At 42.7% G+C, this 20032-nt stretch overlaps 1 protein-coding gene across 1 annotated transcript in view; it reads right to left on the bottom strand.

Annotated features, from left to right (window-relative positions):
• Positions 1 to 20032, bottom strand: part of KCNH5 (potassium voltage-gated channel subfamily H member 5) — a 152488-nt gene that overhangs the window by 18096 nt on the left and 114360 nt on the right. Inside the window, exons 9-10 of the mRNA XM_035551291.1 lie at positions 19083 to 19335; positions 8465 to 8661 (exon numbers count right to left, since the gene is read on the bottom strand). Of these exons, the coding sequence (XP_035407184.1) occupies positions 8465 to 8661; positions 19083 to 19335 (450 nt within the window). The remainder of the gene's footprint in view (positions 1 to 8464; positions 8662 to 19082; positions 19336 to 20032) is intronic.

Raw genomic sequence — 20032 nt, 5'->3', positions numbered from 1 at the left:
AAAGCAAGGTAAATCTAGGAACTGCAGTCCTGCAATGATTATCACATGCTGAACCAGCATGTTTGGGTATTATCGCATTTGTGAAGTGTTTGCTGAAAAACAATAAATGGATGGATTTATAATTGCACAGAAAAGAAAGACCTTATGCAGGGAGTTTTATTTAGCATTTCACAGCATTTCAGGGGCTTCATGGGGAGCCTTTTTGTGCAAGCCAAGACAAAAACCTGTTTGGACAAGGGGAGGCAAAAATAAAATTAGTGCTATCTCCGGTGCAAAACAGCTGTGACATTATTATTGTTATTTCTAGACTGGACGAAACTGATCCCATTTTGGGCTAGGAGAGAAAACTCCCTCTTGGGTGAGTGCTAAAACTCTGCCTGCTCCCTGTGAAGCCTATGGGCATCCATTCATATGATCCCAATGAACTGGCAGAGGTTCTCTCTACCCAGCTATGGCTTTGGGTGCTTTGCAGCTGGCATCCCCAGTCTTGACAAAGAAAGATTTGAGGGAGTGAGAATTCAGGTGCAGAAACTCGTTTTGATATTTGAAAGTCATGCTGAGTTACTGAAACATCTGGCAGTCAGCTCCAGCAAGCAATGATGGAAGCCACCAGAGAACTTCGGGTTCAACATCTCAGCTTTGTAACACTTCACCCTCTTTCTGCAGTTGTTGTGTTGGAGAAGATGTAGATCTATGTGGTAATTAAGCTCAGCAACTCACGCAAGAAATCCATTGGTCTGGGTGAGCTGTTTGGAGGATGTGAGAGATAACACAACGAAGTCTCTCCCCACTTTCTGTACAAATCCCACTTGCTAGAGGTTACCTGCAGCGGCTACCTGCAGCAGCAACAGCTCCCAGGACACACTGAGGACATCATGGAATAAACTGGCTACTCTCAGCAGTACCACAAATACGATACTCCCAGTCAGCCCGTGGCTGGGCTCATGGCTTATTAGGCACCAGGGGAGCCATACAAAGCCATGGGGAGAGCAGCTTCATTAGGACGCCTGCCCAAGAGAGCCTGCTGCAGAGCTAAGCCCAGCAAAGCAACAGTCCACGAGGGAAACTCGGGCACTTAGGGACGGTGATCAGCCCAGGTCTGCTGCGGGCTGAGCTCCCATGCCTATGTTCATCACATCAAAGCTCACAAGGGCTGATGATAAAAACTTTCCTAACTGGCAACTGAAAATGACATGGCAGTGTTGTTTCTTGTTGCACCATGCACATTCCCTCCCTTTCTTTAGCGGTTGGAAGAGATTAGAAGCATCAAATTTAATCGATGAAGGGATGTGAACACAAAATATTTTTTAATATTTACAAGATTAAAAATAGTAAACCTTTGATTTATTTTTATCATCATTCAAGTCCTGTGCAAGCAACACTACCCTGAATCAATATTAACAGACAGCCTGCAGAAAGCTTTCTGAGTGAACTAAGGAGAGTCTCTTAATTATGGCAGCTTTCTAAACAAGAAAATGGTATTAATCCACAAAGAGCACATTAGCAAATCACTCTCAGTCTAGATCTTCCCTCTAACATAGCCAGTTTACACTTTTGTTTTCCTATGGATGCTGCCCATCCCTGACATTTCCTGATGAACGATCTGTCTGCACACAAATAAATCACTCAATCTGCATTTCCCTGGCTGCACGAAGAAGAGATGCCTGCACATTTAGCTGGGGTAAATCAGCAGAGTGCCTTGTGTAACAGCTGCTGAGTCTCTGTGCGCAAAAAGCAACACATCAGCACATACAATTTTCTTCTGCAGCCGTACTGTACTGTTCAAAGATCCTTGAACGAAAAGTATACTAAATTGCCTTGCATTTCCCAACAAAAAAAAACAGTTAAATAATGGTCTGACAAATGAGATCTAAGCTATTTTGATTTAGATTTAGACAGAGAAAGTAGCTGCATGCCCATGAAAAAATAATTCTACCTCTGTAATGCCAAAGGATTATTAGGATTGGGCTCAATCCCACTTCTAACAGAGTTAGTGGTGCTTTGCCTCTTGTTCTTTACAGAAGCACAACCAGGACCTCAGAGAAAGGTACTTAACTTAGAGATTATATTCAAAATAGAATAGGGGTCTACTGGTACCTTGTGGGATTAACATGGCTCTGAAACACTATTAAAGTGTTGGTTAATCTCTGCTTTTGCCTTCAGTCTGAAAATCCAGACTGTGCCATAAATCTGCACTACCCCACACATCCCAGAGACCCCAGGTGATGCACAGTGCCCTATTTTCAGGTATTTAAATGCTCACTAAGACGCCTGAGCCCTTGAGGTGGTAGGGAGAGGAGAGATTTCAGGTTTATCATCCACTCCCCCACCATCTATGAACACGGTCGCAGCCACGGGAGGATGCAGAGAAAACCCCTGTGCTCCCTCTGTGCCTGCAGGGAAGATCTCAGCGGTGCAGTTGCTCCCACACCCCCAATTCCCCCCCATCTGCATGACCCAGGCTGCGCCCAGAAGCAAGCTCTGTAAGGGAGATGATGAAGTGGCAAACAGGAAAGGGAAGGGAGTGAGGCACGCAGGAAAGTCAAGTTCACAGCTACCATGAAAAGTGAGAGAGCAAACCCCCCGACAGCTTTTATACAGCAATCTCTCTGCTCAGGGACAGCCATCCCATGCCGGCTGACAGAGAGGCACAGAGGGGTAAAGTTAATGCTGCTGCAGCTTTCTCTCCGAATTTTGTCTCTGCTCTTCTACCTAGCAAAGTCATGCACGGCTCTCCAAGGACTTACTTCCCTGCTGTGACCGCCTCAAATTCACATCCCTGTGCCCCTGAAGAGGAGACCAAAGAATGACTCGGGGGAGCAGGAGACAGGAGCAAGGACCAGCAGAAAAACTCTGAAGCTGAGGTCTGGCATCCCTCCACCCATGGGAGCATGTGGGTTTTTCTGGAGCAGGAGGGGCAGCATGGGTGCACTGCTGAGGCCACGCTGGGTCCCGTGCACATCCAATACACACCTGGACACCTGCAGAGGTGGTGCCAAATCTACATCAGTGAAACAGTCCTTTAGGAAATACAGCAATGGAATAATAGCATATCTGGAGATAACTGAATACAATAAGGTCAAACAATAAAAAAAAAGAAAATTGTCTTACATGAAAGCTTCTTAGAGCATAATGGAGGCTGCAAGGTCTGCTAAGATGCCAACAAAATGAAACCGTATTGATTTTGGAAGGTGTAACTTACTTGGTCTGTGATCGTGCTAAACTGTAGCTACAGCTAAACTATAGCTATAGGACTTCATTTTCTGGAACAACACACTCACATAAAAAGAAGAAAAAATACAAATAACAAAAGACCAAAGAGGGCTTGCAGATGCTTTGAGTCCCCCGGAAGGGCACAGAAAAGAAACATGCCATATGCTTTGCCATCAAGAAGTGGATCAAATTAATTTCCAATAAGCTTGAGCAAGCCACTGAGTTGCAAACAAAACTCCGAGTTAACAGTCATGCCAAAAGCCTGCTGGCTATATAAGCCGTAATAGAAATTGATCTGTTGGATCTGCCCTTCCAGAGGCTTGATCCCGAGCTCACTGGGACCCTTGCCACTGGCTTGAACCAGCAAAGGAATAAGCTCTACACACAGAAGAAAAGTACCAGGACTGAGAGATGGATGAGGCCTGGGGGTGGACACGTTCCCCAGCACAGGACAGGGGCCCAGGGCCCCACTGGAGCCCCCCCCCAGCTGATCTGATCTCCATTACTAGTCATGGCTGCTCCCTAAGCAGCACATTCTTCTCCCTGCTTCTCTTCAGCAATAACAACAGAAAAACTTGTTTTGCCCAGATAGGTTTCGTCACCACTGCTGTCTGCTGTCCCCACATGGGGGAAGATCCCAGTGACAATGCAAAAAGGGGTGGCAATGGATGATGGATTTACCAGTGCAGATGGACATGGGGCACAGGAGGTGCTCAGCATGCTCTGCTCCACAGTTACCCCTTAGTTCTGTTTGCCAGTGTTACCCAAGGACCATGGTCTGATCCCGTCCTATGTGAGCAAGTCAGGACTGAGCAGAAACACCAGCTGGCAAAGTGCAAACAGCTCTGAGAGAAGCTGCCTTAATTGGAAATGGCTTTCAGAGCTCAAAAGTGGTGAAAATCTGCAAGTTCACCAGCACAAGTGCAACCTTCAGGAGCAGGGGCCAATGCACAGAGCAACACCTTCTGCCTTTGATATTGCTTCTGCATCAGGACACTCGCTAATGTAGCATGACATCCAAGGAGTCTTAAAGCTGACAAAGTGAGGGGATCCCGAATGAGCCTTGGTACAACCTTCACTTTTAGGAGACACGAACGCAGAATTCAAATTGAAATAAAGCTTTTTTAAAAATTATGTGACACAGAAATGATGTGTGATTCACTCAAGAAACAACACATGATTCATTAAAACCTCAAGCAAAAACAGAAAGCCAATTTAAAAAGAAATTATTCTGACCTGAAATGGAAAGACAAACAGGACATTTGTATTAAGAGAGCGTGATGGCCTCACCTGCTTTTTCGCCTCAGAGCTTCACACTGTGCAGGAGGAATTAGATAACATCAGTCAGTCACAGTGTTGTTCCTGGCTTTAAGAATATCACTGGGAAGAGAACTGAACCTCTCCAGAGGGTATTTCACTGCCTTAAAGGCACTTGTTTCTCTTCGCATTTCCTTGGCTCATTCCTAGCACACCTTCCAGGAGCAAATGCGCCAGAGACCCTCTATGGCCAATTGTCCTCTTCCTTGGCTGCTCCAGGTTCATTTAACACAGCTCATTTTGCTCACAGTAGTATGTGACCATATGAGGGGAAAATGCTTACTTTACTTAAGCACAGGAGAATTTCAGTTTGGATTTCAGAAGGGCGAAATTTCAGTTTGATTTTTTCCTGCACTTCCACAGACTGCGGTGGTCTAGCAGTTAGCTGGAGATGGTGCATTAGTTGGTGTAAATGGAAGAAACGATGAGAAAAGGAAAAAAAAATTTAAAAATATCTCAGCTGAAGACTTGTATTCTGTGGAAACACAACTGGTAGCTCAATGCAATCTTTCCTTCCTGATTTTGACCATCAATATAACGTACATATATTTGTATGGGTTTGGGTCTCTTGGAAATCTGTCTTGACTCCCCTTCCTTATGCCAAGCTCCATGGCTTACGCTTGTAGAGGCCCTCACTCCAGCTGTGTGAAATCTTGAAAGGCACTTAATGAATTAGGCATTATTAATATTCTCTTCCAACATCAGAAGGCAGTAATTAACTCTTTGAAGACTCATCCCAAACTCTGCTTTATAACTTCCAGTCTTCAGAGGCAGCTATGTAATCTCATTGTGATTTTATAGAATAACTTTCCAGATTAATTATTTTCCCTATTTGGAAAAAAAAGTTCAAAGTCCTGGTTCTGCCTTGGAGTGTACATTAGTGACGTTAGATGTGCCATAAAGATTTCAGACCATGAAACAAGATACGCTGCAATACTTTGCAATTACAGATTAAAAGTCACTTTGTCACCCTGAGCAGGAGAGAAGACTGCTGGCTGAAAAGCTAGCAAGCATGCTCACTTTATGGGCTCATAAATGCAGTGTGATGCCTGAGCTACCTAATGCACGGAAAAAGAAAACAAAAATCCAGAGTTGATAATAGCATGCTGAGAAGATGCCTTAAGTAGGTCATTCAACATGCCAAGCCTCTAAATGTTATTCGGGAGTGAGAAAACATTATTTTCCCACTTCAGTGTGACTTTCTCTTCCCTGTCATGTGGAACTAACCTTTCCTGCTCAGTACTATTATTAATTTATTAGCCTTTTGAACGTTTAAATAGTTTCACAGTCTATAGACTACACCTAAGTGCTTGTTGAGGGACAATGCAACACAAATACACGTGTGTGTATGCACCCACATGCACGCATGCATATTTGGAAGAGCAGACCTGATGAAAGAGCAATTCTCTCTGTCTATATATTTTTGACAGTGAGAACAAACAGCCATTTTCTTGAGCACAGAACTGCAAGGAGCGTATTTTTGTTATAATTAAATGTCAAACCTTACAAGTGATGACTACGTAGAAAAAGCATTAAGTATATTTCTATTGAAATCAATTAAAGGAGACAATGATTTTCTTTCCATTTAGATTACGTGACTTCAGCACAAATTGCTGCAGTACAGTGCAGCTCTGTCGGCCCGCTCTCACTGCTTTCTGTTTGCCTGATGAAACTGTCCTGGATGGCATGGCTTTTACTAAAAGATGAACTCACAGTCAAACACTTCTGAGCCCAACTAGTAATCACATATACTTTCCGCAGATATAAGGTTTGAAACAATCTCCTGAATAATTTTATGTAACAGGACTTGGGTTGCATCCCCGGTGTTGAAAGTAGTATGATCTATTTTGTATCTATGAACAGTACCCAAAATTTCTGCAAAGCAGGCTCTGGCTCAGCACAACGTACTGCAATACTGGGAGTAAAACTTTTCCTGAAATAGCTCTTGAGTAACACTACAGGAGATATCATAGGTGGAGTTCATCTTATGTATCCTAGGTATTTAAAAGTTAGCAATCGAGGACTCCCTCAAAACCCAACATAAAGGGGATGATCCCACACTAGGGATCATCACTGAAGAGGAACCAGATGATTGCCCTCTAGAAGAACCACTCCACATGGGCTATAAGGTGATGTGATTACCTTGAATCACTGCCAGCATGGCACAATCCATGTACCCAACACTGAGCTGTGCACTGGGGATCTGAACTCCCTGAGTGTTTTTCCATTTGTGTGACTCTCTCTGCCAGGGCCCTGCAGGAAACCAAATTGCCCAAAACAAGGAGCATGGTAGAGAAGAAAATCCATGGAAACACAGCCAGGTGATTATTCCCCATATGCATCCCAGGACTGTAGACTTGGACTCCAGCACATTGACCTGTCAGGAAAAACTATCTGTGTGGTTTTTGCTGTGCACAACCTTGTCATGCTAATGTGGGCAGGGGATTCCCAGGAAGCTAGCTGAAGTGACATGTTCATAGTTTTAAGAAAGAAAGAATACATTCTGGCAGCGTATGTGGCATTGTCTTGTCCCATGAAATCACAGTCAGGAAGGCCTGAGCAGAATTGTCATCTTGGGACTGGAGCTGGTGGCTTGTCACAGGTAGGTGAGATGGCAAGGGAAGGATGTTAATGTCACAGCTTGGACAACATCTTATCAACAGAGAAGCAAAAAGCTAGAAACCCCAAATGAGCTTTCAAGCCCCAAAGCCCTTCCTCAGGTCTGAAGCAGAGTTAACAAGCTTCAAGTCAGAGGTAAGCTGACAAGCTGGAACCAAACCTGATTATAATTCAGCTCTTTCAGACTCCTGCACAGGCAGAGTGGGACTGTAATCCCATTGCATCTGCTTTTTGCCAAGGGTATTTCGTGCCATACTTGGTATATTAATGAACACAAGGAATACACCAAAAAAGGAATCTCCTTTGAAAGAAGCATTTGTAAGATGCTCCAGTGACCAGGGAGAAACTATACTCAGAAAAGTACAATTCTAGTTCTGTTTAAGTCCTGTTGCTTCAGAGGCTGAAATTATCTTGTAAAATACCAAGGTAGCCTCGATACATTATTAGGTGAGATGCCCTTAGGTACAGCTGTAGAAAAATGTTTCAGCAGCTAGAGGATCTCAGTTAATGCTCAATAATCTATAAATCATTGTTATGAGATTTCTCTATGCAAATTAAATTTATATAACACTCATCAATCTTAAAAAAAACATCATAAAGATTAAATTTTGCAGCCGCAATGTGAATTAAAGAATCCCTTAACCTGTTTTCAAGATACGTCCTTATAGCTAATTAATTTTTAGATGGAGTGCTCTTTGAAAGGACTAATGGATAGTGAGCATTGCTGATTGATTATAAAATGAGCAGGAGGATTTAAAAAGTGAGCTGTGAATGTAAAATTGCTACCAAGCTTTATTAACCTTGCCATATTAAAATTTTCAACTACGCAAGTGAGAGAAGCAGGTATTAAAATAATACTTTTGCTGAGTACATTTTATTTATTTAACATCAATAAATTTCTCTTAGTTGGTCTGTGCCATGCAGATCCATCAGACTGTTCTCTTCTGACCTATATCTTGGCAGGTGAGAGACTGAACCTCACCTCTGAGGAATCTAGATTCTCTCATACTGTAACATATAACTTCATACATTATGTAACAGAAAGAAAAAAAAAAGAAAAAAAGGCAGAGAAAATGAAAAGAAAGAGTAATTCATGTCACCCTGCCTGGACTGCTTCTCAGGGCTGCAAATCTATGGCTAACTTTTATTGAGCAATCATTAACAAAGAGCTACAACATTTATTGAAAGGCCAGTTAATCTGCAATGACCTGAAAACATCAAGAGTAAATCGAGGGTTGTTCAGCACTGCAAACAGTCTGCAGGAGTGTGCAATCTCTTGGTGGAAGAAATGGGAAAACAAGAGCAGCTGCCTTACCCGTTTCCTCAAATTGCAGGTGAGTGTGAGATTCCTTGAGAATGAGTTTGCGAAAGCAGTGTAAAAGTCCAACACTTTAAGCAAGGCTTCTCGTTTAATAATATGTAAATCGCAGTATGTCAGAGCCCGCACATTGGCACACGCATGGGCCAGACTGGTTTCCTTCCAGAAGATATCACCAAACACATCGCCTTTACCTGAAAAACAGCAGCACAAATTTGTTAAAAGGTAACACTTACATGGTGTTCTTCAGCACATGCATGATTTCTTCCTGAACTCTCTTATGCTTTTGATTAAGCTAACATCAGCTCCCAGCTGTGAAAACTAATAAAAGTTTTAAAAATATCTGAGGTACTTGAGCATCCTTAGCAATAGCCCCAGGTTTTTAACTTATTTATAGACTGCCCTGAGAAGTGACACAAAGCATAAAAGCCAGATTGTAAAGGTCTTGGTGTAGCTGAAGATGCTGGTAATGGATTTTCCAAAAGTTCCTGAACTTAGAAGTACTTAACTAATGGTCAGGTTACTAAATATTTCTGAGGATCTTTCCTAAATTATATAGGAGCTCCACTCTCACTGAAAGCTGATGCCGTTTAGTTGTTTTTTTTTTTTTTTTTTATCACCATGGCTTTGCAGTGCTGTCTAAGAGCCAGCTTCCAGGGACCGAGGATCACATTTTAAAGACAGTTTAAACACTTCTACTTCAGCGTGAAAGGCAACGTTCCTTCAGAAAATGCACCCAAAATTTCCTGAGACTTTTAACCTCTAAATACCTGGCTCTAAATCTTGAGCAGATCCAAAAGCCTGTTTCTAAATCCAAACACATCAACTTAAGTAGAGGGTTATGCTTATGTCTGTATTTAAATATTTTCTGACTACGAAAGGGTTTGACCCCTTAGACACCTGCATATTTAAATAGCTACAACCAGATGGGAGGTGAGGCCCTGGCTGAGGGCCACGACGTGTGGTTGGTGGCTGGCACCTCAAATTTTGAAGCATGGTACATGGAAAGACATTTGCTTCAGTTCCCAATGATATTCAAGCCCTTTATTTCAGTAGTTATTAAGAGGAAATGAAAATCAATCGGTCAGTGGTATTATCTTTATTGATTTCGGGTACCTCAAGCAGCCCCTTGGTGAAGGTTAGTGATTTTATAGTTTGGGGATAGAAAAGGTAATATATATTTTCGTACTTCTTCCTTTAAGGACTAGCAACATTTCACTCTGCTCTATTTCGGGAACACAGACTGGAGTTATAATTTATCCATCTTAATACTCTTCGGGGTCAGAGACTATTTCCCTATTTTTGCCCCTGGTATCATATTCAGTTAAACAGGACCAACATTTCTCATGTAGAGTAACGTGATCTGCGAGTCTCTATCTTCATTTCCTTGTTTTCATTTTGTAACAGAAGTCTGTACAGCAGAATCATCCCTCAGAAAGGTTATAGCATTTTCATTGAATTGCTTTTGAATAATTCCACATATTTGGATGTAATTAAAATTAACTGCAATACATAATATTGCTGATAAAATTTATAAAACAAGTTGCCTTAAAATGCTCTCCTTATCACAGAGCATTTCTTGCTAACATATTATTTATCTAATGTACTGTTTTGAACCCCTTTGCTGTTAATTGTCCTTGTCTATACCCACAGTTCAAAACCTGGTTTACAGGCATACTCAGCACAGTTACATAATTTATAGAAAATAGACCATTTTTGAAGTGCACAAAAATTGCATAATGGATTTGCTCTCTGAGGTGGACACAGGACAGAACCGAGTCCTGCTTTCAGCAGCTGTGGACGACTACAGTTAAAAAGACAGAATTCAATAACAGGGACTACTATGATTTTTCCACTGAAATGAGAGCAAAATACTTGTTTTCTTTCTAAATTTAAAGTAATATATAACTAATTTAAGCCAAGAAGGTGGAAGCAGTGGATGCTGACTCAGAAACTCCGTAGGATGTTGTGCTACAGAATATACCCAAATTACATACAGATAAAATCACCATTCATAAAACTGAGATCTCCTCATTTTCTGCAGTTCAGTGAGGCAGGAATGATACTGGGTTCCTCTGAAAGAGTCTGAGTCAAGATAAACTGTACCTCTTCCCTCTTTCATGGGTCATCACTCAGTGGACTTGAATGGTGAAATGGTTACTTGAAGAGACAACTTAAAAGGTAAAGCTGGTATTTTGTCTGCTGCCAATGCTCATTGATTCGCAGGAGGTGACTATAAGAGGCCCATAAGCTCCCTTTATGTTGCAGTTTATTCTCTTCAGCGAGTATAAAATCTTGGAAGCACTCGAGGCTTTTTGAATTTGATGTTTCCCCACACACTTCCAAGTCTCATTTGCCTGCTATAAATGTGCTAAGGAACGTCCTGAATGAAAACAAAACCAAACAGATTCTCCAAAACAATGTGCGTTTCCTCATAAACACAGAGATTAATGTACTATACTTTGTCCGGATGAGCTGTAGCTCACTGTGTGGAGAGCAGTAATTATTCATTCAAGTTTTATTTAACACAGTGCAACTAATTGGAAAAAAAAATCTTAGAATTACAATAAAAAATGTACCCGGTAGGTCTTAAACCCCAGTTACTTGGAGGCACATCTGCAGTGCACACCGGCACGATGCGCGCACATCTCCAGGGACAGCCCGGGGCTGGGCTGGTGATGCAGAGGCACTTGGGGCTGACACAGCCCACAGTCTTCTCAAGGTCTCTCTCTTGAGATTTTTCAAGGCCCCAGCATGTTACCTCCCACATTTGCACTGCCCCGAGTCCTGAGCAGTCCCAATACTCCTCCTGAACTGAGGAAGTCCTCTTGTGCCATTGCTCTTGCAGTGCCTGAAGCATAGCTAAAACAGGGAGTGCTGTAAAGTTAAACTGGGGGCCTCTTGTGTACACTTTGCAGTTGGTGTGAAGAATTACACAGAGGAAAGGCAAGAGGAGAGTCAGGATGTGGATGTTGCTGGCTTAAATGTGGCAGGAGCACAGATGGAAGGATCTGGGGACCAAAAGAACCACAGAAACCAGGAAGACGTGTGCAGGGTGTTGGTCACGAGCATAATTTTTGATGAAATAGCTCTACTGGTATCACCCTAAGGACAGACAAAAATTTCCAGGTGTATTATGCTTACATGCCTGTACATGAAAACATACATATGGATCCATGCATGTGTGTATATATATATATATATATATATATATAGAGAGAGAGAGAGAGAGAGAGAGAATTATACAGCATGTAACTATATAATGGATAATTATATTCCTATATATTATTCTAAATTTTATATTCTGGGTAACTCTCCCACACAGAAGGGGGGGGGAGGCCTGATGCTCTCCACAGCCTCGCACCATGGACTGAGTTGCCAGTTTGTGAAACAGCAGCTCATGGTTGGACCTCTCAGGCAGAAAAAAATCTTATGGGCCTTATGAAACTCCCCAGGGGCTCGAAATGGAAATGAAAAAGTCCTTGGATTCACAGAGAGGAAACACCCTTGTAAAACAGAACCCCTCAGAACCCATTATCTATGAAAAGAAAAAGAAAATATATCTTTCTCCAGATAGGGAAAGAAACAGCTAAAAAATATCCTAGTACACATGATAACCTGAGAGGGCTTTTGGAGAAGGTTTGGACAGGCAATGAGGGAATGAATTCCTGGTGGAAAACAGCACTGGGAAGAAAAACATATAAAAGGGGCCCAGGCTTTTTCTTAAGGTGATAGCTCTTGTGGATGAGAGCAAATTTGGAAAATATATTCTGTGCAGTCTTAGCAAATAGGCCAGCTACCCTACCCCCCATTTTAAAACATCTCCCAAGACCCATCAGTCACACTAGCAAAAGCCAGACACAATGAATAATGTAGGCTTTCCATCAGGATACGCCTAAATCTTCTGTTGCTTATGAAACACAGAGGCAATACAAAACAATCTTGTTGCAGAATCAGTAGAACTGTATTACACACAGAAAATGTTCACCTAATTTGCCCAGGTACAAATAGCCATGAAGGATGCACAGACGTGGAGGTCAGGAACCAAATATCAAGTCCCTGTAGCCATAATTACATTGCTACTGGTACAAGTATTCATACACATACATTTGTCTGTGTGTATACATCTGCAGTGAAAGCTCTGGCTGCCAGACAGACGTATCTCAGGCTGATGTAGATCTCTAACGAGCAAGGAGAGAACCTGCTCCCTTACTCACAGCAGCCCACAGCTCTGTAATGGTTTGGCAAATAGGCCAGCTCTGCAGCTCCTTGCCACAGGACATCAGGGTTGCAGAGGTTTACAAAATAACAGCATGGATTTGTGGAATAAAACCCACCTGTGGCTACCAAACACAAGAATTTCCCTTTGGGTGAGGGAGATCTTGAAGCACAATTTAATGGAGGGTTGGAGAGTGTTGGTTGCTTCATCTTCCTACTTTCTCCTGCACATCTGCTATTGCCCAGTTTTGGAGACAGGGTACTGGGCTGGCTGGATTTGTGGATTTAGCTGATCCAGGTGCCTATACCCAAAGAAGGGGTCTGGAGTGAAGCAAGCTCACCAGCTGTCTCCTGCCCTCCGGGACATCACTGCTGCCTGTAAGCACAACCTACCAGACCAAGAGAGGGCTCCTTGACTCTGGAGGTTTTAACCAAAACTTCAGCCTTCCCTAGGGCATACCAAAGAGCCAGAACTCCCTTGAAAACCACTTAACACTAGTCAGACATCCAACTTGACTGTACATTAACCTGTGAAGGGATAGAATGAGCAGAGAAAACAGCATTTTTAGCGTCTGAAAGACTGTCAAAATAGCCAGCAAAGAAACAATAACAAGCGACTGTGCCAAAGATTCAAGTCCATGCTTGCAAAAGCACTTTGCATTATTAAATACAGTGCAACCTTCCCCATCTGCACCTAAATACTGGAAATAAATTTACCTTTCTTCCAGCACTCAGGACTGCTGCAACAAGAGGGAAAGATCTGTAGAGATATTCTCCTGTTAGTGAAGGCTTAGTGGTCCCCATCTCTCACACTTCAAACACAAGTCGCCTAATACTTCATATTTTTCTAGAAGCCCCAGCTCCTCATGATTGGAAACCTCAGTTTTGATTTGATACAAAAATAAGTATCCATCCTTCCTGACTGAAGGAATAAATGTGAAAGCATGACCATTCCCACCATCTTCAATATTCGTAAGGCAAATCAGATTGCCTCAAACTGTTAGTGTGATTTAAAAGAAATACATCACATTATTTTAAAATATTTTTTCTTTTCTTGCACTGCCAACACTTTTGAGCTCCTGGGTTTGGCAGTGAAGCGTGCAGGTTTAATTCAAAACCATTTCAATTCAGTGGAAGGAATCTTTCTGACATTGGAGGCTGCAGATCACATCTATAACACACCAGCTGGCACTAAATTAAGATTGATGCTTCTTATTATAGTTAACCATGGTGCAGATAGAGAGAGACAAAAATATTTTAAACTTACAAAATAACGTGAAAAAATGAACATTCCCTTTAATTCTGTCAGTAGGAGATGATAACACCTTTGAACACACATCAGTAGGACTAAACTTTACATGGTGCTATGCGTGTTAACCCCAACGTGTAAGACAGGACTCATTCCAAGGAACGCGTTTAGGCATACTGCACAGTGCAAAGCTGCATCTCACTGGGTCTCAGATCAGTACTCTGAGTATTTTGCAAAATACTTTGAGATTCAGCACTTAAAAAACAGCCTACATCACCTTAATTATTGCAGTCCTGCTAACTGAAAAAAACAGCTTTCCTTTATGAATCATTTCCCTGTGAGTTTATTTGGAGCTTTAACTCACTGCAACAAAGGAGACTTTTCCTGCAGATGCAACAGAACATAGGCTGTTCTACAAATTCCTGCCAGCTGCACGTTACTAAGCTGGGGAAACTCTCACAGCTAGTTTGCCTTGGTTTACTTCACATGAAAAACAAACAAAGTTCACTACACAGTATCAAGCTGATTTTATGTGAAGACAAATTCTGCCACCTTCCTTCCACTTGAGAAGTGACCCAAGCTGTGATTACATTAATTAAAATCAAGGAATGAGGTACTAATACTATGAGATGGAATTGGACTGCCAGTTTTTCACATCATGTAGTGCATCACACAGTCAGTCTTGCCCTGCACAAAGCATACGTCCACCTGTGTGCCACCATGGGAATTCAAAGTGTTGATGAATGGATCCCAAATACCAAATTACAAACACCCATGGATGAGAGCGATGGAGCCCGGGATTCCTGCTCACCTAAACGGGAGCTGCTTCTTGCTCAGCTCATAAAGAACTTTTCCCTGTGTGATATGGTAGGAGACTTAACCTTTTGACCTTCAAACACATGTAAAATTTAGGAGTAGAAAGATACTCTTCCTTGTTTTCATTTGAATTACCAAATTAGAGAAGACATGCCACTTGTGCTCCTGCTTTCCTTAGCTCCTCTGTCACAGTGTAATGCTCTCTTCACAGCCCAAATCTTTAGAAACAAACTCATGAAGGAGACCAGTAATAAGTGAAACTCTAGCTTGCCTAAGAACAATAAATCCAATAAACAACACCATTGCACTGGGACTATATGCAGAACATGCTGAGAATTAACGTGCAACACATAAAGACAAAGAACAACTTGATTGAATACATATGGGATCAAGACCCTAAGTGTGGCTGAAACATGAGCTGTTAAATCTATATTCAGCCTGGCTTGACTATCAAAATTGAATTCGTTCAGCAGCAGCCCCCCACTAGGAATTCACTGCTCAATATATTTTTATCGCTACACAGTTTGAGCAATATTTTTGATCAATTCCTACAATCAACATTTGAACACCACGAGTCATTAGTTTTCTGCTGGCAAAAGGACTTCTCTCAGCCTTGCTAATCAATCTGCCCGGTTTAAGTTACTGTACAACTTCCGTGGTCAGCTGTGCTAATTGCAAGAGCTGCAAAGCAGCTTCCAGAGACACTGGGTCAGCATCGCCCCTCACACCAAACTCCTCTCCAGGAGCAAAACTCAGGCTAACTGTGGCAGGGTGAGTCGCTAGGTGCCCTCTGCTAGCAGATGACTTCTTTCATTATGCTGGGGGATTTCAAGCCCTGAGTGTTTCCTAAGACATCTGCACTGATACTGCCTTCCCATGCAGTGCAGTGGCAGATTGTTTACTCCTGCTTGAGGTGGTGGAAAATTACTGATGTGCCTTCCAAGGGTCACCTCCCTGCCTAAGAAAGTTTTGATAATTAGAGAGAAGACAGTTTGCCCTTCTCCATTATCATGGCAACTACATATGAGCTACATTAAAATGACCAGATCTTGTTTTTCCCTTCACACCAACTCTGAGAGCACTGCGTGGTCTGCTAGAGTTGGCACCTGTGAAAGGGGGGAGGTTGTCCCCAAGAAATGAAGACACCTAATGAGGGGAACATAATGGGGCAGCTGGGTACCTTCATTAATGAGTCCTATAAACTGCAGCACTCTAGGCTCAATTGGATTCGTTCTCTTACTTTACCGATTTCTGTAGTGCTGATTACTGCAGCAGATGTGCATTTAATAACACACAAATGAGAACAAAACCAAACCAGGGGAGAACAAAAACGTCATGGCGTGGCAAGTTGCCCTGTCAGTCACTGGGTTTCGCCTGTTTTCAAGCACAATAAATGCCAAGGCCTTTGATCCAGCAAAACTGATACTATGCAAAAGGATGTTTTTCTCCCCAGTGTAGCCCATGGAGAGCAGCTGGGTGGGATGTTCAAGCTCCTGAGGACACTATTTCAGCAGGCAGGGAGGCTGGCCGCACCAACCTGCTCTGGCTGCAAGGGAGAGAGATGTGGTAAGGGAAGACAGAGAAAGAAAGAGCAGAAACATCACAGAGCGATTCACTCTGGGACCTGAGGGAGGATGAAGCCATGCCCTTTGGACAGAAGCATGAATGCAAGCGATGGAAGATGCATGCTCTTAACCCATTTTGGTGTCCCCTCCTGCTGATTTTTAAGAACACACCAAAAATCCTCTCTACAGGCAAGCATGGACAAAAAACCCTTCTCTCTCTCTCTCTCTCTGCAATGCAAATAACACTACCCTTGGATGAAAACAACTATTAAAATATTAACTGCAAAATGCCAAGCTTAGGAAACAGATAACTCTGCAAGGAGCTAAGGCTGGCAGACAGTGTATCCTGCTATCCTCCTGCTCCCACAGCAGAAGTTAATGAGGACCAGTTCCAAATGACGCTTATCCCATTTCCACTACAGATTACTGCTGGGGGAAGGGGAGGATGGACAGACTGGCAGTACAACCCCATAAGTCATCTTTTCCTAGGAAAAACAGTGTGAAGGTAGTTGCTTGGAGTATTTGAAGTAGTCTATATGGGTTTTCATGTTTGGAAGAAGTTTTTAAACCTGGTCTCCACCTTACGCAGAATCATTTTCCTTGTGCTTGAACTTCTCAGGGCAGAACAGGTTGATGAAAATGATGCTCTCCACCATCTGATATGCAGTTGGTATTTCAGGGGCAATAGCTGTCACTATAAATGTCTCTGCAACTACATCCGAGAGAGATTTCCTTCCACGAGTGAATTTTTAGGATACGACATCTCATAATTACTCAGTTCACTATTCTGTTAAATAACCTGTCAGAACATGAGAAAACTCTTTGGTGTGCCTATGACTAAAAGAAGCAGTTTATCTCACTCTAAGTCAGCTTTACACATTCTGCCAGTCCCTGTAATACACAGTGAACATCTCTCCTAGTCCCTGGATCACCTGTCAACAGCCATGGCAGAATCAAAATCATTTCTGGTAATTCATTTTAACTAGATATGGTTAAAGGTCTCTCTAGCCAAATGGAGAATAACATAGGTACTGGGTTTACAGTATATACAAGTTAGAAACAAAAAGTTCTCACTGTTATTCCAAATACAATATTCATTAGTAAATACAATAAGGTTTGGCATGTAATCCACTTAGTGATGTCTTGCAGTTTAGTTAATTACATATTTACTGTTTCATTGCAGTACCCTGAAAACCATTTATTTGGTTAAATGCTGCTACTTACTCTTAAAGCTTTTCTTATTTTTAAATAGCTGTAAGCAAACATAAGAGATCCTTTCGTCACTGAGATTAATAATAAAAACAAAATGGCCCAGTGAGCTGAAGTACAAGGAGCATTTTGCTATGGAAATTACAGATTTAGGAGCTTTCACCATAATGATTTCTCATCTGAATATGAAAACAAATTCATTCTTATATTAAATCTCCTTTGTTAAAAACCTTAATGTATTCCAGAGTACTAAAAGCTGCAGAAGGTAGCTTGAAAGAGTGTTGATGTGCATAACGTGAGTACACACACTCCAGCTGGGAGCACTAGAGTTACGCCCTCAGAAAGCCTCCCCCAGCAGTCCCATACACACCTGGACATTAGTCCAGTCCCTCCCCAGGGTGGTGTACGTGTACAGACTGTCTCCTTCCACATGCTTGTCCTAATTTCTCCTCTCCTCCCTCTCACTGCCAGCTGGGAAAGAGGTGAAGCACTGAACCACGATCAGTAGTGACTCCCCGTATCTGCCCTGTTCCCGCATGCTGGCACAATTCCCAAGTGCAGTCATGACCCTCATTTCTCAGCAGTCGTCCTCATGAGGCACAAGAGGGACCCAAGGAGCCCTCTGGATTTGCCCTTATAGGGAAGAAGTAGTACAGAGGTACAGTGACATGAATGGCCATCTAGGACAGGGCCAGAACCCACATCTGCCTTCAGAGCCTCGCCTCCAGTTTAAGAGAAGGCAAATAGCTGATGTGAAACCAGAGATGAATTCTACAATTGACAGGTCTATTATAGACAGGTATGATGGACTCTGAATGATTTTCAAGGAGAGCCACCCATTTTCATTTATCTTGTCTTGCCTTTGAGGATGATTCCTGCCTCAACACTGGTGCTGACCACCCAGTCCCACCATCTGCTACACAATTCCCAATCCCACACAAGTTAGTGAGGGGTCTGCATGAGGCTCCTTCCCACCTACTGCTGGCAAACCAGACACAGCAGCAGGGTGGTGGTGGGATTAACCTGGAGCTCCCCCAGTACTCAGATTTCTTATGACTCAGGCTGGAATAAATGGTGCATCCCTATCACTTCACATACTCAGATTGAACCATTTATTTTCTGTAGAGCAACTTCACTAAAAGCAACAGTTTTGCTTCCTTGAAGACACTGTTTGCAAGTATTCTGGGCTAGAATACAGACAACTGAAAAACTCAGAGCAAAGGTTAATGTGGAAATCCTCCCGAGAGACTGATATAAAACAGTGTGCATTTCTTCTAGCAGACTATTTAAAAGATGTCAAGCTCACATTCTCTTCTGCTCAGGGACACTGGAACCGTAACCAGTGAGCCATACTAGGCAGAAAGAGCATTCTCAATTGAATAAAAGATGAAGCATTTCCTCCTAGAGTGGTATCTCTGGAAATGTGACATCCTCATCTTATGAAAACCACTAGCCTACTGTAGTCCCAGCTGATGTTAGGCAAGACTAGTTAATATTCAAACGTCTGCAGAAGGCTAATATATCCCAAGCACCACCATTTCAATAGAGATCACAGTACCTAAAATAGCCACCACCTCGTCGTCCTGGATGACTTCTAGGGATCCTGAGACCACAAAGCAAAGCGCATCAACACTTTCCCCAGCATGATAGATGAGGTCCCCCGGGGCACAATGGATGGTCTGAAACTCCACAGCCAGGGCTCGCAGGCAGCCGTCGCTGGCCAGCCGGAAGGCAGGGTGCTCATTAAAAACTTTCCGGTTTAGGTGCACGCAAATATCTGCTCTCATGTCCTTTGGGCAAATTGAGAGAACCTGAAGGAAAGAAAGACGAAAAATAATCAGCTAAGAACATGACACCGCAGCAGTGCGTGCTTTATGAAATAAGTGAACGGGTGGTTTCGCCTGGGTGGATCTTAAGTTTCTGGTGGGAGTTTTATCTTGAAATGGGGTAGTATTATTTTTCTACCCATCTACCACTTTGAGAACAGGTGGAAGGGTGATGTGGAACAGAGGGACTATTCTGTTATTCTTTCACACTTGCTTTCCAGAATTGCAGGTGGCACTACCGTGTCCCTTTTGTGGGTATCCCTCCAGACTCGGTGCCCAGACCATCCGCCCACTGCTATGCTCGGTCCCTGCAGGAGCACAGGATGGACACTCAGAGCTGAAGAAGCTTGAAGACATGCAAAGGCAGACCGCTCACAATCAAAACCACCAGATTTTGATTTCCCATCTGGAAACCTAGTCTTCAGAAGCGCTGATGTAGGTGACCACTTACCAACGCGTATCCGAACACACGTAGGGTTTAGTTTCAGCACTGTACAGACAAACAATAAGTAACCTGCCCTGGAGGGCTTACAGACTAGAAAATCCAAAGAGTTTGAGATTAGAGTAAAAAGAAAGTACTAGGAAACCGTACGAAACGCAAAGTAAAGGTGAGTGAAAACTGCCCTGTGAAGGTGAATATGTCTTTACCACAGATCAATTAAATAAGGCCTTTAATTAAGTT

Source organism: Cygnus atratus, chromosome 5, assembly GCF_013377495.2.
Source record: "Cygnus atratus isolate AKBS03 ecotype Queensland, Australia chromosome 5, CAtr_DNAZoo_HiC_assembly, whole genome shotgun sequence".
Taxonomy (NCBI): Eukaryota; Metazoa; Chordata; class Aves; order Anseriformes; family Anatidae; genus Cygnus; species Cygnus atratus.
This window is presented reverse-complemented; position numbering and strand designations above follow the sequence as displayed.